The 18,435-nt window shown below is 38.7% G+C and overlaps 2 protein-coding genes across 3 annotated transcripts in view; both read right to left on the bottom strand.

The window, feature by feature from the left end:
• Positions 1 to 3,209, bottom strand: part of HTATSF1 (HIV-1 Tat specific factor 1) — a 32,581-nt gene extending 29,372 nt beyond the window's left edge. For both annotated transcript variants that reach the window (XM_075187286.1, XM_075187287.1), the window contains exon 1: positions 2,942 to 3,209. In XM_075187286.1, the coding sequence (XP_075043387.1) occupies positions 2,942 to 3,091 (150 nt within the window). In that variant the 5' untranslated portion in view covers positions 3,092 to 3,209. The remainder of the gene's footprint in view (positions 1 to 2,941) is intronic.
• Positions 3,210 to 11,061: 7,852 nt separating this feature from the next.
• On the bottom strand, positions 11,062 to 17,747 carry BRS3 (bombesin receptor subtype 3). Its single transcript, XM_075186003.1, has 3 exons — positions 17,305 to 17,747; positions 15,492 to 15,843; positions 11,062 to 12,166 (listed from the first exon to the last, which is right to left on the bottom strand). The coding sequence occupies exons 1-3, from the start codon at positions 17,733 to 17,735 to the stop codon at positions 11,759 to 11,761; spliced, it is 1,191 nt and encodes a 396-aa protein (XP_075042104.1). The 5' UTR covers positions 17,736 to 17,747; the 3' UTR covers positions 11,062 to 11,758.
• Between the last annotated feature and the right edge of the window lie 688 nt (positions 17,748 to 18,435).

The raw sequence follows: 18,435 nt of genomic DNA, 5'->3' as shown, positions 1-18,435 counted from the left end.
CAATAAAGCTAGGTCCTGACATTGTGGGTTTGGAGAAACAGGTTTTCCCACTTGATCCTGTAGTGGATGCTGTACTTGCTGCAGCAGTTGCAGTTAGCAGATGTGATAAAGGCAGTAGTTACTTGGCAAATTGCACTGGCTAGTAAAACAGAGCACGACCTCTACAGGCTACAAGACTACACTGCTGATGTGGAGAAGTGCATCCCAGAAATGGGCACTAGTACTACTTAGGCTCTGTCTTATGTATTCAGCAAAAATCTAAAATCTGGCTGAGTAGAGCCGAGGATCTACAAAACAGATTGTGCAGCAACAACCTCCATTCTGTGGGCTTTCCTGTGCTAGTAGAGGGAGCAGTGGTGGAACTATTTCTTGAAAAATGGGCACTTACACAGAATGACCTTCTTCTCTTCTGTCATTTAACGTAACCACTGCATCACTACAATGGCCCCAACGGCTCGTGCCCCCCCCCCCTCCCAACTCCAGCCATTACCTGCAAAGTTCATTAAATAAACGGATAGAGTGTGCTACGGACTTTGCTGGCGCTAAATTAATAAATGCTGATGAATTACTATCCTGTGACTGGCTAGAGGTAAAGATCAAATTAACTATGAGACCATTTGCCAGACTTTCAATCAGAATAGACTCTGTGCAGAGGTGGGACGGCAGCTCCATGGTATGGATATAGATTATTCATCCCTATATGTTGCTAACCTACGTACGTATTGGTGTGAAAGGCTAGATTTTTCTCAGCCCCAGAAGATGCTAGCGACTATCTACCCATTTGGATGTCTTTTTCTGCAGAAACTCATTATACTGGATTATGCCCAAATGTATTCATTATGCTGGAACTGAATACCTCAAATCTTTGCTATGGAAATGTAATAACTCAAATACTCTACTGTGTTAGACTTCACTGTTATAGTAACTGGTTTGTTTACAGCAGCAAGATATTTCACGTTGTAGTGGGTGATACAGGGTGGGTTTAATTAGGGAAATGTTACTTGTTCTTTCTACCAGTGTTCCCCTTTCCAAACTTTTCTCCATACATATAACCATGGAGCTAATTTACAGCTGCTCACAAGTGTATGATGACATACCGTACATTGCACTTAGCCAGTGGACGGACGCACTAAATTTTTTTCTGTAGAGTAAAATGACAGCTCTTAACATTTTTAAGAGATATTTCAATACAAATAAGACTACGCCAATTTGGCAGAACATTGAAGTGGACTATATTCTACTGTTTCAAAAAACAAACAGAAAAGCATATGTTAACCTTTCAACAAAATATCTTTGAGCATCAAAATAAGGTGAGCAGGTTACTAGCTAACCTATATTACCCCCCCCCCCCCCGTCACTGTTTGTGTGGTGCTGGTGTGCATGGGTTAGGTAGTGCACCTCCTTCTGTAAACTTAGCTGTTATGCACCCTTTGGTTTTCCTTAATTAGGTATACTTTCTAGAATTGCAACTACAGCACGGTCATTGTAGGCTTACTGCTATAGGAGCAGCTACAGTTCCTAATGGAGTTCTTCCCTCCCCCTGGCAGTGTTAGGAGGGCTGACAGTCCGAGGGGCTAGGGCACATACAATTGGAATATCTACTCCTTTCTACTCCACTGTCACGCCCCTATGGGATAATCCCGTTGTAACAGTTGTAGAATAGCGGAGCAGACATGGGATAAAAACCACTTTTTGGCATTTGCCTACAATAAATTATCCTTACTTTTTAGCAATTGATGTGGGGGGAGGGGGGAATGTTTCACACAGATTGTTGTTTAAAAACATGCATTTAACTTGCTTAGAGTCAAAAGAAGCAAATGTTGCCCTTTACAAATGCCTGTTTGTTATGCTCTTATACATAGCCCTACGAGTGTACAGGTAAATGGGAGCAGGATGTGGGGGAACTAGATAATGAGTGGGAGGATGCATTCCTTCTTCCTAAAGCTCTATTACTTTCAGGCAGACATGGTCAGTCATTCCTCTTCATGCTGTCCTGCAATGATTATGGAAACCAATTCTACAATTTTTGAGCGACCTTGCAGGCACCCCATTCATAGTTCACCCACTAATTTGCCTCTGTCTGCTTGAAGAGCTTGTGCTACCACTCCATAGTAAAAAGAATTGCAATCAATATTCTGAAGCAACCTACAAAACAACCACCATGATAGACAACTTTTTACCATCAAGTTTTTACTGCAAGTGGTAAATTGTCAGACAAATGTTTTACAGCTTATCATGAAATATATAACATATCTATCAATTTCTACTAGAAATGTCTTTTTTGCCTTGCATACAAAGGTATTTTATGCTAACAGTAAGATTACTTTTTTTTATGTTACACAGCGTTTTACTGTAAAACATTTCCACCATTAAGTCTAAATTGTAGGTACCTCCCATCAATGTTTAGGAGGGTTTTTGGAGACAAGCATAGAAAATAAGTGTACTGTTGTCAAAAATATAATTTTAAGCAAGCAAGGATAAACTGGGAAATATAACAGGCAGGTGGTATATATAATTATGATCAGGCAAATGGCTAAGGCATACAGCTGTCACAAGGGCTGCAATAGATCTCAAAGCTAATCCAACTCTGGCCGGTTGTGTATGGCTAAACTGCAATGTAACCGAATACAGGAGATAAAGACAGGCAGTTACCGAGGGCCAAATCATTCCTGGAACTGTAGTTCAGAAGGGTACAAGCAGGGATCACCTCTGCCACCCTGCACCATGTGGAGGAGAAGGTATAATTTCCTATACAAGTGCCAGGCAAATCTCAAGGCAAAAAAAATCACAAAAATGGGAATGCATAAGCAATAGCCTATGCAGAAGACTACTAGGAAGCATGATACAATGCAGTCACTACATTATAGATTATTTCTATTTTTCCCATTGTCTAAGCTGTGCATGTATGAGGCCCGATGTTACTATACTGCTAGAACATCACCTTGGGGAACCAGGCCTTCTTCTCCAGGTCCCATTCATATTCGGTGCCATCAGAGGGGTCCTTAAAGGTGGGGGGGGCCTGCCCGTGCTCCGGGTTCCCATACAGTTGTTGGAGTCGCAGCTGCTCATAAAAGGCTTCGTTACTATCCATGTCCCGGCTGGTCCCCGAGGGATCCGCGGAACTGACACAATCCTGAACGGGGATACTTCAGAGTGCAGCCACCGTACTTTCCAGATTGCCCCTGCACATGCGCACTACAACGTCGCTGAAGCGCACGCGTTATTCCGGAGCAAGCGCAGAGTCATTCCATCCGAGTGCGCATGTGCCATCCTAGGACCCGTAGAACTTGCATTTGTATGGGTGCCGGCTTGGGGGCTTCGCGCTTGCGCAGATACAGAAACGCGCTCCTTATGTTGATGTTTTCCTACAAATGGTGTCTGCTACATTGACGTCTTTCGAAGCGGCCATTTTGTTGAAGACCATCATTGACAGACGCTTGATAACGGAGGGGAACAATTCTGTGTGCAGGAACGAAGACACTAGTTTCAAGTGAAGTTGCCACCTGCACTTCGGGAAACAAGCTGTAGAAAGCAATAGGAGCAGTTTGGTCATGTAAGGTGCACCGGATATGAGGCGGTTTGCAAACCACACACAAAGCTGCTGCTTAATAAATCAATTACAAATTCCAGCAAGCCCTGGCAGCCATTGATTTCTTGTGCAAGGGGGCATTTGTAGAACTACAAGTGCCAGTATGCCTATGCCTGCAAGAGAATGTGGAAACCTGTGGAACTGCAAGCACCATCATGATCTGGCAGCCTGTCTTCTGCTTGAACATGTAGTTCAATAAATGTACCCAATAGAAGATAAAACACAAATTCCAAGATCGAAAGCATTTTAATCAAAATAAAAACTACCCTAGCCCTCATTTACCATTTTATAAAACAGCTAAATCCAACTTAGATTTTCATTCCAAGGCTGGAAGGGTGTCAGGACACTCACCTATACAGTCTGTCTATGTGAGCAATGTGATTCTTCATTCTTCCCATGCCAATGGGTGAGCATATTGTCTTTCCATAGCAGATTCTCCACTGAATGAACTAGTTACATTGTTGTTACTAACTAGCAGTATTCCAATCACTGCCTTCTTCCATTCCCTGTCCTAGTGCAATCTATGGAGCTTTGAGTTTGCATATTTGCTTTACTCTGGTTGCTACTATTTTAAACACAATTATGCTATTACCATTTCACGTTTTATATATATAAGGAGCCGGTGAGATGACAGTTTATTTCACAGGTCATTCTCTACTGAAAGAATTGGGACAGTACTGTTCTTAAAAAGGAGTAAGATAATAACCTGCTTGATTCAGAGAGTACTTGCGACCATCTGGCTTACCGTTTTTCATTTTTTTTTTACATTTGTTAGTTTATTGTTTTTGGTATCTATTATGAAATATTATAGTTTAATGCAAAATCTATTATTTTTAATATATTAATGCTTAAAAAGGGAGTAATATAATACTGTGGTACATTGTCAGTCATACTGTATAGGGAAAGTGCATCATACACGTAACAAAAGCACAGTCGCAAAAAGCAGACCCAGTATGCATTAAAAGGTTTCTAACTATCCAAATTAATGTAGGAAATCTTCCTCCATTTCATTTAATTTGACAACACAAAAGCCACCATTGCATTAGTATTTGAATAAACTAATGACTGAATTACCTGCCAATTGTTGGCCCAAGACATTGGGAAAGGGTTCCAACAGTAATTCTAAGTATCACCCAGATTTGCAATTCATGCCTAAATGTTGCACAATCAACAGTGCTTGCCAAGAATATTGTCAATTAAAAAATATTTTGCTATTTATATATGTATTTGTTTGCACGAAAAGCAGAAAGAATTACTAAGTCCTAGCTTATACCACCCAGAAATCCTTAAATGGGCCGGACGGACAAATTTATTGGGAGAATTTCTAAATACTTTGATTTTGAACAGGTGATTCGCTTTGGACCTGAACAAGCTTGAATAAAGAAAAATAATCATTCTTCTGTTTTGTGCCACTGTGTGTACCGTAATGAGCATGGAGAAAAGAAAGAAAGCCAGGAAATTGTCTGAGGTCATCAGAGAGAAGATTGTAACCAAACATGCATAATCTCAAGGTTACAAATCACTCTCCAGAGACCTTAATGTTTTGCTTCCACAGTACATTACGTTATTAGGAAGTTTAAGGCCCACTGTACTGTAGCCAAACTCCTGGACGTTTCTGCAAGAGAAAACTTGGATTAAAGATTGTAGTGCAGAGATGTTAATAGCACCTCAATCAAGTGCCAAACAGATTCAAACTGACCTTCAAACACCAGGTATGAAGTGTCAAGCTGCACCAACTGTAACCAACTCAATGAAGATTGATGATATGGTCAGCATAATGGTTTAGTGGTTAGCACTTCTGCCTCACAGCACTGGGGTCTTGAGTTCGATTACCACCCAGGGCCTTATCTGTGTGAAGTTTGTATGTTCTTCCCGTGTTTGTGTGGGTTTCCTCTGTGTGCTCCGGTTTCTTCCCATACTCCAAAACAATACTAGTAGGTTAATTGGCTGCTCTTAAAAATTGACCTTAGTCTCTCTCGGTCTGTGTGTGTGTATGTTAGGGAATTCACACTTTAAGCTCCAATGGGGTAGGGACTGATGTGAGTGAGGTCTCTGTACAGCGTTGCGGGATTAGTGGTGCTATATAAATAAATAGCTGATGATGGTAGGAGGCCCAGGAATGTCTCACTGCTGAAAGAAATACATAAGACTGAAGTTTGCCATAACAGACCCAAACAAGCGAAATTCCTTCTCCTTTTTTTGTCGACAGATGAGACTAAATTAGCTTTTCGGTAAAGTACATCATCCCTATGTTTACAGAAAACAATAAAAGTACTCCTTCCCTGCAGTCAAACATGGAAGAGGTTTACCGATGTTTTAGGGTTACTGTGCTGCATCTGCCACTGAGTGCCATGAACGTGTGCATTGCATCATGAAATCTCAGACTACTAGGCCATTTTGAAGCACAAGGTTGAACCCAGTGTCCGAAAGTTTGATCTCTGTCATGGAACAGCCATGAAGGTCATGGCTGTTCCAGCAGAACAGTGACCCCCAACACACTTCAAAATGCACACAGGAATGGTAAGACAAGGTGCTCGACTGTTCAGAAATGTCCAGCAATGATTCTAGATCTAAATCCCATAGAATGCTTTATGCTTTTTTTTTTTCTAAAACTTTTATTAAATTAACCAATGAAAACTTTACAACCCTAATCTCATATTAGATTCATCATTAAGTTTTTTTCATTTCACATTAAAATATTTTTAATACCCAGTTATATATTTTGTAGATATAACTATACACTGTTAGATACAGTAGATATGGAAAATGCATTGCATGCTTAAAAATTATTTCAGGTAGACAACATATTATATTGTATTATACTGTGTTGTAGATGCTGGCATATGGATGCATCCTATGCAGTAAATAACACGGCAGCAGTAGATGCATAAGGCTTCTCTGACTCCGTTATGTTCAATTTCATTTAGCTTTCAGGTCAAGTAGGTATGGAAAATGCATCATACACATGACATTACAGTACACTCAGGTAGAGAACACACTATAATATTCTACTACACTATCGTAGATGCTGTCATATAAATGTATCAGAATCAAAGATACATCATACACAAAACATAATGCTGCATTTACTACACGTAGATCCATTCATTCTATGTAATCTAGTGGCAGAGTTCCTTAAAGACCAGTTGTGTTGGTCTCATGGTTTTTTAATTTATCTTCCTTTGGATTCCATCATGGATGAAGATTCCCTATGGACTACTTCAGAAAGAAGATCCTCTTTGGATTTGTTTAATAAAATAATAAATGAGGACTTGAGGGCACTTTTATTTTACTTTAAATGCTTTTAAAGTCAAGTTTTATTTTCTATTAGATTTGTTTGTGGATCTACATGATCTAATATGCCCTGGCTGCTAGAGCTTGCTGAGTCTGGTAGTTCCACAAAAGTACTTAATCTTTTACCCCATGTAACTCATTAGCCAGCCACCCATCAACCACAGGTACTGCCCTGTTTGGGGGTAGCACATGTTATGATACCACATTGCAGGTTTCCTTGTTATAGTGTGACCAGCCCAGCCTGGCATAGTCTGGTGGTGGTTACTCCTTTTCCAGGTGGATCCCATCCTCTTTGTACCCCTTAGTTAATGGCATCCAGCCAGGATCTGTTCTCCGTTTTTTTTTAATTTAATAGGAATTGCATTTATGAATGAATGACAAGTTAGTTCTGGTTACATCTGTTGTAACTTTCTGACTTTTTCTTTATCATAAACCAGTGTTTTCAGTGGGACCTTCTCGTTCCTTTTTCTGCCAATGTAAAGTTTGGCACCTTTATTTGTAACACTAGACTAAAGCAATGGTTTTTCAAATGTTCCTAAAATTGGTATTTCTTTTTTCACGTATGAATAAGTTTGCAGTATTTATTTTGGTTAGTGAATTTAGAGGAATGTTTTACTCACTGAGTCACATATGTGAGCTGTTTGACTCCCCTGAAAAGATCTTGAAAACGTAGTGGTCTAGAATAGCTAGTGTACTGGTTTTTAGAAAATACACTAAGCTAAGAGCCTTTGTACAATCTATATACATTGAGTTTTTCTGATCCAAGTTCTTGTTTACAAGTTGTTTTTCTACTGGCTGACTATGATAAGTAACTATGTATACCAAGCCCAGTCTTATCTGCGTTTTAGTTTGATGTAACTGCTTAAGTAAAAAATTGATAAGCAAGTGATGCTGTTTATAACTATACTGAAAATTTGTTTCATGTATATAGAATTGTCTGGAATAAATATAGGAAAATATTGTTTTCAAAGAACCACTGTATTTTGGCATTAATATACACTGTACAATCCCTTTCCAACTAATATGGATGAAGAATAAGATGGTTTGAGACTGTTTTTTTTTCAATTAGAAAATTGTTTTATTGAATTTCTGCCAGGAACAATTATTATTATTTTTTATTATCTTTAATTTATAAGACGTCACAAAGGGTCCGCAGCGCTGTACATGACATACAGAAAACATTGAGCCATGACACAACATGATACAGAAAGAACAAAAAATGAACAAAAATATATATACACAGACACAGGTAACATGGTAGTGCAAATCAAAGTATTACTGGGACAATGAGTGAAAGTGATGGTAAAAATCAGCAAGAATTAGGCCAAAGCTTGAGAAAATAGGGCTAGGGAAGCAGGCCAAGAGGTACAGAGGGTGATGGAATAGTATTGAACAACATAATCTAATTTATTAAACCAAAAAATATACACTAACAGGCAAAAGTTTTGAATCACTAAGAAATGTCTTGGTTTGTGAAGGAATTACTACTTTTTTTTTATTAAGGTACCATTAAATTGATTAAAAAATATTTAAGCTATTGCTAATGTTGCAAATGACTATTACTGGTTGAAATGACTGACTTATTATTTATTATTCACATATGACTGCAAAGCCCCATTTTCAGCAGCCATTACTCCAGTGTCCTAATTCTGGGTTCAAAAATGGACAGAATAAAATAGCTTTCTCAAAAAAAAAACAGCGCAAATGCACATCTGCACAAGAAGTACATCAGAGTCTTCAGTCTGAGAAACAGACGTCTTACAGGTCCTGTATCGCGCATCTCACCAGTTTTGCCCCGTGTGGTTCACTGTGTGCTTTGGTTTCCCTTGGTTACCGCTATCTGCTGTTCAGACTGGCGTTCCTGGAAAATGCGATCCATTATTACACATGTACTCGAAAATCAGCTAGAGAATTTCCTTTATCATCTAGAAGCTCATCTGCTTGAAGTGTTGTTCTTCCTCTGCCTCTTAACTGGCAATGTTGTTTCCAAAGTGTCATTGTCCAATGTTTGATTTTGATCCATATTCAACTTTGAAATCTTGTCGTTACATTTATTTATAAATTCCAATGGCTTGCTGTGAACATTATCAAATGTTCTTGTCTGTTCCTTCAACTTTATTGTAGCTGAATCTACTAAACTCCATGCAGTAAACATATCTAAACCACTTCTCTGTAAACATCCTGATAATAGGGCTGTAGTTTCAAATATATACAAGTAACTAAATGCTGTAAATATTGTTTCAAACTTTAGACGACTTTGAAGTAAAACATTTGCTTCTTGTTTTGTTTTTGAGTCAAACTTTTCTGAATCTTGTATCATTGATAAGCATGTTAATACATTTACAAAAGTACTGACAGCGGCATCATTGAGACGTCCAAATACAGTTGTTGCTGCATTGGATTTTTCTGACCATCTTGTCTCACCAATTAGCTTTAATTGTTTAATTTTTTCTTGTCCTTCTATACACACAGCAATTCTCTTGTATGATGTTTTCAAAAAATTGCTAAATTCTGGAGCAACTTGGAAAAAGAAACTGCAGGCAGGGCCGGTGCTAGGGTCCATGGTGCCCTAGGCAAAATCGGCGCCCTCTCCGTCCGTCCGTCCCCCCCCGCAAAAATCGTCGCCCTCCTCCCTCCTCCCCCCTCACCCTGTCTTTTCTTACCTTGTCTCACCACCGCCGCCTCTCTGCTCCATCTCCTCCCCTCCACTCACTGACACTAGTGAGTGGAGGGGAGGAGACGGAGTAGAGAGGCGGCGGTGGTGAGCAATAGCCTCTCCTCCGTGCATCTGCATGCTGTGCGGCGGCCGTGACAGGTATGGTCAGCAGTCGCCGCACAGTTTTAAAATTAATTTCCAGTTCTCCAGGCGCCCTCCAGAGCCCGGCGCCCTAGGCAAGTGCCTAACCTTTCCTAATGGGAGCGCCGGGCCTGACTGCAGGCACGCAACATTTTGTTGTTTCAGTTATCAACAAATTCAAGACATGGGCATAGCACCATATATGAACATGTTGATCAGCCACGTTGGTAATTTTACTTTGTAAACCATTATACTCGTCGTGGTAGCTTGCAGCTCCATCTGTACTATCAAATAAATATTTTCTGGGTTCAATGTTAAGATGGTGTAATGTTTCAGTCAATAGGCCTATACCATCATTACTTGGCATAACTGAAAATAGTCGCTCACAGGTAACACCTTTAAGCACATACCGAATATAAATATTTGCTGTCTTTGGAATGTATGCAATAGCTCTAAACAAAGTTGACTCTGACTGTACGTCACAATCCCAGGCTGGGTGGGATTCAGAGTTAAGCTTCATTGTGCAGTCGCAATAGTAAAGATGCGAACCTATATAACGTATGTATCACATAACAGAAAATGCCTCACATAACCCGAATCAGGATTATTTTTTCAAAGACGAGTTATTTATTATATTCTTAAATATAAAGTATCCTTGAAAATTGATAGTATTAAAATAGCAATACAGCGTAAATTTTAGTTGCATACAGTAATAATATTGGAACCTCTATTATAATTTTAAGCTGCTAAAAGGTCATTAACATTTTTTTACATATTGTGTAATGTTTAAGGGGGTCCACTTCATCAGGGGACCACAGGGCCCATTTGCCATCGGACAAGTTGACACCCTGGCCAGTCTGCCACTGGTTTAAATAGTAATAGCTTAGAGGGGCATTCTAAAGCTTCTATGCACATTGCATCATGCGCCATATGACTGTGGTTGCCATGGTATTAAATGACACTGTGCAGAATTCATTAATAGTACTCTGAAGAAACAAACCAAGATAAAATGGTATATATAAAGATTACTCTTGTAGTTTGCTACAGTGATTTATATTACAAACACACCTGGTTTATTCATGGGATTGTTGCTTTAATAATAAATAATAATAATAATAATAATAATAATAATAATAATAATAATAATGTTGCATTCTCCATATCAAACATAATTAAATAAACACTTCCACATCCATTGTTTTCTCTTTTAAAAATGTTCTTTCCTGCAGTAGTCAAAATGGAAATGACAAATAAGTAATGCGTATAGACAGCTGTAACTCGATATAGCTGTTATACTGTTGAATTAAGTGGTATCAGCTGGATATCAATATGCAATCAGCTAATCAGAAACGGTTAGATACTGTTGCTGATGGTCACCACCAGTACCTGCAGGAGATATGCCACCTAAGAGGTTTATCTAGGGCATCTAATTATGTTACATATCCAGGGTGCATGCAACACTTATGTGAGCACTCCTTCACTGTACTCAACTTACAACTGACCGCCCCTATTCCGCCTCCCTTGGCATAAGGGGATGCAATTCTACAATACGCACAATTACAGATAGGGAAGCGATGAGCACGCGCAGTACAGAAACACATATATTCACGGCACAAAAATCGATGTGTGTGAAAAACCACAGAGCAATGTTTTTCTAATTTTGCCTTTTTGGATTTGAGAAGGTTCTGGATAATGAGTTTCTGGATTAGAGATCACATACTTGTGTTTTTATCCAAATAAGGGGCAATGTTTTTTGTTTTTAATATAGTAATTTGTGCACTTTTATTTAAAGGAGAACTCCATGGCAAATTGTTTCTAACTCCCCCCTAGTAGCTTGAAATGGGTGATATCTTCTCTGCATTCCGGTCCAAAGATCCTCCTGGTTTGGGCCACAGTTCGCCATATCTGCCTCTAGCCACCAGCCCTGCACAGAGTTGTTTCCCTTTGAACTTCTTCAGACTGGACAATCATGGCAGCTGAATTGTCTGTGGTTCTACTACTTGGAGAGAAACTGGTTAGGGACAAAACAAATATCATGCAGTTCTTCTTTAAAAGTACTTTAACATTGTAATCTTTATTTAAACACTGTCACTTTCTCTCTTCATATCATAGGCACCTAACAAGCCAACGCTAATTTCCGACATCTGGATATTTCCTTTTATAGCCGTAATTCCAGTTGTAGTACTGCTGTGAGTTGGGCTTGGTTGGGTTGGTGGTGGATGGGTCTTGCAGCAGTACACCTGCTTTTTAAAATGCTGCCTAAAACTTCTGCTGAGCCAGCACAGAGCAAACGGGTTGACACAAGAATTGGCAAAAGCCAGTATGCGGGCAAAAATGGTGGCAGAAAGATGGAGAACAGAGGAGTTCACGGCTGAGTGGTATGTGAAGGATCGATACAGGTAGAGGATGTGATTAGGCAGCCAACAGAAGGCAAAGAGAGCAACGAGCACCAAGACTGTTTTTGCAACTCTTTTGCGGGACTCAATCTAGAAAAGATAAAAATAAAAGTGATTTTACTGTTTAATGTTGTAAGACATAAAATATTTATAAAGCATTCACACAGCTGTACAGTTTCCCTACAAAGGGCCCTCTTCAATTTGACTTAATGGAATCATGGAAAACCTAAGTCAAACGGTGTGTTAGTGTTTGTCTGTGTGTGTGTGTGTGTGTGTGTGTCTGGATAAGGGATATTTCAATAATTTGGAGCACCAATATACTAAATTACATTAGCATACTTTCCAATATTTCTAGATGTAAGTTTTGGGACAAGTTAGACCATGCTCCTGATTTACGCAACCACTCTGCTTTCCAACAAGACCAGACCCCTTCTGCCCATGTTTTTCATCTCCTTATTCAATTAATTATTTTTATTATTATTATTATTATTAATTTTTATTTATAGGGCGCCACAAAGTATCCGTAGCGCCGTACAAGGACAAACAATGGCACAGTACAAGGTGAAACAGCACAGTACAAGTAACAGTAAGCACTATAACTCTGGGGGCTCAGGCACAGCATGAAAGAGAGGGAGGGAGGGGAAAAGTGAGTATAGGCAGGTAACTATGGCCCAAGAGGGTGGGCACGGATGACAGGTTGAGAGTCACTGAGGGGAGCGGAGAGAAGCGAGAGGAGACAGAGGGCAGAGGGACCGAGAGGAGGTGAACTGAGTAGCTGGAGAGCGCAGTTAAAAGTGATGGAAACAGAAGGGAGGAGAGCCCTGCTCAAAGGAGCGAACAATCTAAAGGGAGGGGACAATCCTCACAATGGCAATATAAGGAGGTGCTTGGTGAGCACGTCTGTGTGTATGACATTTTTCCTAGGTGCTTCTATAACTTAAATTATATCTGTATCCTCAATTGTTACACGTCTACTCACTATATCAAGAGGGTGTCACACCTCACAGTTGACAACCACACTGCATCAAACAAAAAAAGCAGCAAGTAGCAAACATAAAATTAAATTAAAATCAGGTAATTACATGAATATGACAGAATTAACTTACAAAAAGGCTGCTGGCTTAATATAGCAAAAAACAAATTTATTAAAACCAATACCAATTAAAATAAATGATGAATCCTCAATACAGAAATGACATAAGCATGAGAATAAAATGTATAAATGAGGAATAAATCTCATTCCAATGCAGAGTTCCTTCATTAGAAACTTATCCTTTACACCTTACAAGACTGGCTTTTCACTTGCCAAGCAAACCTACGTCACTTATCTAATATCCAGCCAGTCATTGTACCCCCAACAACTCTGTGTATACCTGTCCCACATTCCTTCTCTCTCCCTAGTAGCCCAAGACAAAACAAACATAATTTGACAGAATACCTCCTCATGCCAGACCGTACACGCCCCACCCAACTTTCCCTTCACTCTTAATAAACCCTCATTTCAATCACCCACAATGTATCTGCAATCATCGTCTCGCCCCACGACCTGCCCCCTCAATCCTGTTCCTTTTCTACTCCCTCTCCCACACTGCATGATGACTCTAGCTTACGTCTTTGTCTCATTTCCTCTGGCACATTCCCATCTTTCTTTAAACATGCGGTTATCTCACCAATGCCAAAGAAACCAATCCAAGAAATCTTGTGATCCAGCCTCTCCAACTACTGCCCTATTTGTAATCTACTCTAGGCCTCCAAAGAACTTCAGCAGTCTACCACCTAACTCACTTTCTCTCCTGTCACTCCCTTCTCAACTCTTTCACTGAGACTACACTCCAAAAAGTGATCAACAATCTACTTATAGCAAAGCCTAAAGGTCACCTCTCTATACTCGCCCTTCACTCCATTCACTCCACTACCTATCTAACTGCTCCTTCAGTGTTACAAACGCTGACACATCCTCTCTTTCATTACCTGTTGATATCCCACAAAGCTTTGCTCTTGGTCACTGCTTTTGTCATTGTTCACCCATTCTCATTCAAACTCCGGTACCACCTCAACACTACCCTGGAGTCACTCTTTACTCTGCCCTCTGTTTTACTTCTCACACCCAGTCTCTCTTATAGTCCTGTCATCTCCACCTTTGAACAATATTACTATAATAGTCCGTTTTCTTGCCCAAGATGCTACTAAAGCTCTTATTCCCTTTTCTTACCCAAGATACAACCTCAACTACTGCAACCTTCTACTTGGTGTTCCTTTCACCTATTTTCCTTTACTTCAATCGCTCTTAAATGCCATGGCAAGGCTTACCTTTCTCACTGCTCCACTTCCTCTTCACTAGTTTGCAAATCCCTACACTGGCTCTTCTTATCCCCCAGAATCCAATTCAAATTATTCAACCTCACTTGCAAAGCTCTCAAAATATTCTTCCTCACACCCTTGCAGGTATACCTCTGCCTGCACCTTACACCCTCTCTGATAACCGCCTCTCACTTCTGCCTATAAAAACTTCTACTGTGCCACTACCTACCTATGGAATTTCCTACTACGCTAGATCGGACTCTACCCAGCCTTCATGTGTTTAAACACTCTCTGAAAACCCACCTATATACGACCCTATTCCCACTTATACTACTCAAGCTGGTGTCTCAATCACCTCTCTGAATCCACTCTCTCCTCTTGTATCAGCTCTGCCCTTTTTTCCACTAGATTACAAGCTCTCACGAGCAAAAGTGTTTTCTGTAGTTTCTGTTTTCCCCACTGTCTGCCACTGTGGAAAACTGTGGCACCTTACAAATCAAGAATAATAAAAATAAATGATATAAAGGCTTTGATGTTCTGGTAAAAACTGGGTGGATTATTTGAAATATAATTATTTAGTGCATTTTAAGGGGCATATTCAATTAGGTCTGGAGATCGCAGTTAAGCTCCGGAACGGTCCCCATAGGGTTGCGAAGGGAAATCCGCATTGTTGCGTTACTGTATTAGTTTATGTAATGCGCAGCCACTGCGTAACAGCGTTCTCCGGACCTAATTGAATATGCCCCTAAGTAGGAAACCATCGACTAAAGGATTCAAAGATGCAATAGGAATACAGTGGCTGTAATTATTTTTAATTAAAAAACACTTGTCAGACTAATATCTGATGTCTGTAGGCATAGACACAGTGGTCACAAGTTGTGAATAAACCAATTAAACGAGCCACAGTTGTTGTTTATGGGAAATAAATGACACATCCCAGAACATGCCAGCTTAACATTCTGGTTCCACCTCCAAGCATACATTTCAAGGTGTAGGATGGGCTCAATTAAGCCTATGAGGCTGTTATCAAAACATAATCAGAAGTGTTTTTTTGTTTTTTGGGGTGGGATCAAAATTTACGCATATTTCTATTTGGATTATTCAGGTAACTAACCTGTTTCCGGGCATGAGTGTGTTCTTCAGCCGGCATGTTAAATGTGCTTTTGTACAGTGTTTTCGCAATAAGGAAATAATATGCAGAAATAATGGACAGAGGTACGATGTAGAACACCAGGAAACACATGAGAGAATGAGCCTCCTGTAGTATTTTTTCAGAGACTGCGTAAGGGGCGCAGGCTTTAAAAGATGTATTTTTGTCAGGGCTGCTGAATTCATACAAATCTGAGAACACGGCTTCTGGAGCTGCCAGCAACATGGAAATTATCCAGACACAAACTGCTTTTCCGCAGGTCTTCAAAACTGCATCTGAGGTCTGCAGTTCCAAGGGCTTCACAATAGCTCTATATCTGCACAAATATTAAAGAAAAGAAAATGTGATATGATAAATGCTGTTTCCATTCAGCAGTTCTCTGTAGTAGCACAGTCATTATTTTTATCATTCTAAGTATATGAATAGCCATGTATGCTGTAAAGCCTTTTTTTTTCCATGAAGAATCCTTTTACAAAACTTTATTTAATATGAATGACAGTATCTGAAAAGTATACAGATGAATTGCATTTCTTTATGACGTTTATTGCTGAACTTGAAGACAATTAAAACATGCACAATTATATTTATAGCTTATACTTAATCTTATACTTTATTTTTCACACTTTAGAAGCATCCTGATTACTGTAATTATTAAACTGTCATACAATTTCAGTGAGAAAAATGCATGTCATACATTGTAATGTCTGTTTAAACATTTATTTTAATTTCTACTTTGATTTTTATTATAGATTTTTAACCTTTGCATTTAAATCAATAATAAAAAATGTGTTTAAAATAGTAATATTTATTTTTAAATTAAATTTACTAGTTGACATTAATTTAAACTACTATTTGCATTTCATCTAGCTATATAAAAAAAATGTAATATAATACATAGACAAATATTTTATATCATTTTTTTTTGTCATAAAATAGTCACATTTTATAAATATCTAGACAACCAGATGGCAACATAGATAAACAGATGTCATTAAATTTACTGTATTTTTAATTATATTAATCTGTGAATTTTTTTTATCAACATGCAGTTAATGTTACACATTATTTTTCATTTTTAATGCATTTTACATTAAGGATCCCCGTTGAATTAAACCCAAGTTTCTGGTTTTCTATAAACATATTATGTAAATTAACCCTGTCTTTCACAGGTTTTTTGTTTTGTGTGTTCTCTTCACATAATAAAACAAGCTTTAATAATATTTTCTTATAATGTATTTTGTCCAGGAATGTCTACCTGTATAGATTATTATTATTATTATTTTATTATTATTATTGTCATCTGGCTTCAACATAACTCTATAGTCTATTTGCCCTTTGTATAATTCAAGTTTAATGTGCTACTCTCTAATTACTGAACTGTTTTTGGAACTCTTGTAACCCTTGTGACATCATCAGCTTATTACATAATGTCACTGCCCACTAGTAGTCACAAAGAATAGACCTACTGTAGGGCATACTGTAGTAACCATGATTCTTAGAACACCACCATTATATGTCGTGTAGTGCAAAAATACACTATCAAATATATTATAACCTTATATTAATGCATTTATATATCCTACATTTTACTAGGTGATCACATGGCCAAACACCTACAGAATGTTTACTGTCCAGCATTAATATAAAATATCTCAATGACAATGATTCAAGGTTTCAGATACATAATTAAAATCAATTGATTATTACACAGTGTTCAGAATCTGGGATTATTTAAAATAAATAATAATGACAATAAGAAAAGGTAACAATTTCTTACCTGTCAGCGCTAAGGACAGTCAAAGTAAATACTGATACTCCGACAGAAGTGAGCTGTATGAAAGATATGACCTTGCAGCCAATCCTTCCGAAAATCCACGTGTCCACCATATACCGAGAGGCATCCACTGGCACACATGTCAAGAGGAGAAGCAAGTCTCCGAAAGCAAGGCTGGTGATGAAAATATTAGGAACTGTCTGCATCGACTTGATCTTGAAAAATACTTTGATAAGTATTGTGTTCCCAAGGAGACCAATTGAAATGATAAGAGCATATGTGACAGAAATTATTGCCAGTACTTCTAAGCCAGGGGATAAATCATCACTATCTTCTCGGTAAAAAGTGCCACTTCCATTCCAATATATCAGACGAGCCGTGCCATTTGTGGCAGATGACAATGTCTGGTTAAGTGACGGAAAATTTGCAGGCATATTTTTCCCCGATTACACTGAATCTTTTTTTTAAATTTTCCTCCTGTGCAATGTGGACTGGATGAGCTGCATAACTATAGACACTAATGCACACATTTAGTATCTCTCTTTCACTTGATGCATTAAAATATGCACATTCTCCCTCTGAACCAAGAAATGTCTTCAGCACCCATCAGTTTTAAGGAGTGGTTGTAATAGTGCTCACAATTCAGCTGTGAGAAGTGTGGGAGTTGCTGTAAATTAGTACAGAATTTCCACTCAGGAATCCTGGGAAACGGGTACTGTTCTTATTATTGCCAGTTAAATCAGCATTTCCTATTGATGATGGCAAAGATACTAACTGCATTTAACTTGATACCTCATCAGGTTATATTAGAAATTGTAACTGCTAGCTTGAAAAATATAATGTGGTTTGACGTTGTGTGATTGATATAAGCATATGCTCGATTGCTTTATGCAGTATGAGGGTTAACCATGACAGCAGGACAAAGGGACAATATTCTAGAAATGGATTTATTTTTAAAATAATTTTAAGGAGATTTACCGAGCATGGATTCTAGCACTTGCATCTTCACTTGGGTTGAAATTAGACAGATGTACACAAATGATTACTGTCTCTAAAAGTCCAAAAAATGTAGGTGCGGGCAATATTTTAAAAAGCATAGGTCAAGGCCTGGTTCCCACCACCTACAACTACATG

The sequence above is a fragment of the Mixophyes fleayi genome, chromosome 9, assembly GCF_038048845.1.
Source record: "Mixophyes fleayi isolate aMixFle1 chromosome 9, aMixFle1.hap1, whole genome shotgun sequence".
Classification (NCBI taxonomy): Eukaryota; Metazoa; Chordata; class Amphibia; order Anura; family Limnodynastidae; genus Mixophyes; species Mixophyes fleayi.
The sequence above is the reverse complement of the archived record's forward strand: the minus strand, read 5'-3'. Positions and strand labels throughout refer to the sequence as shown.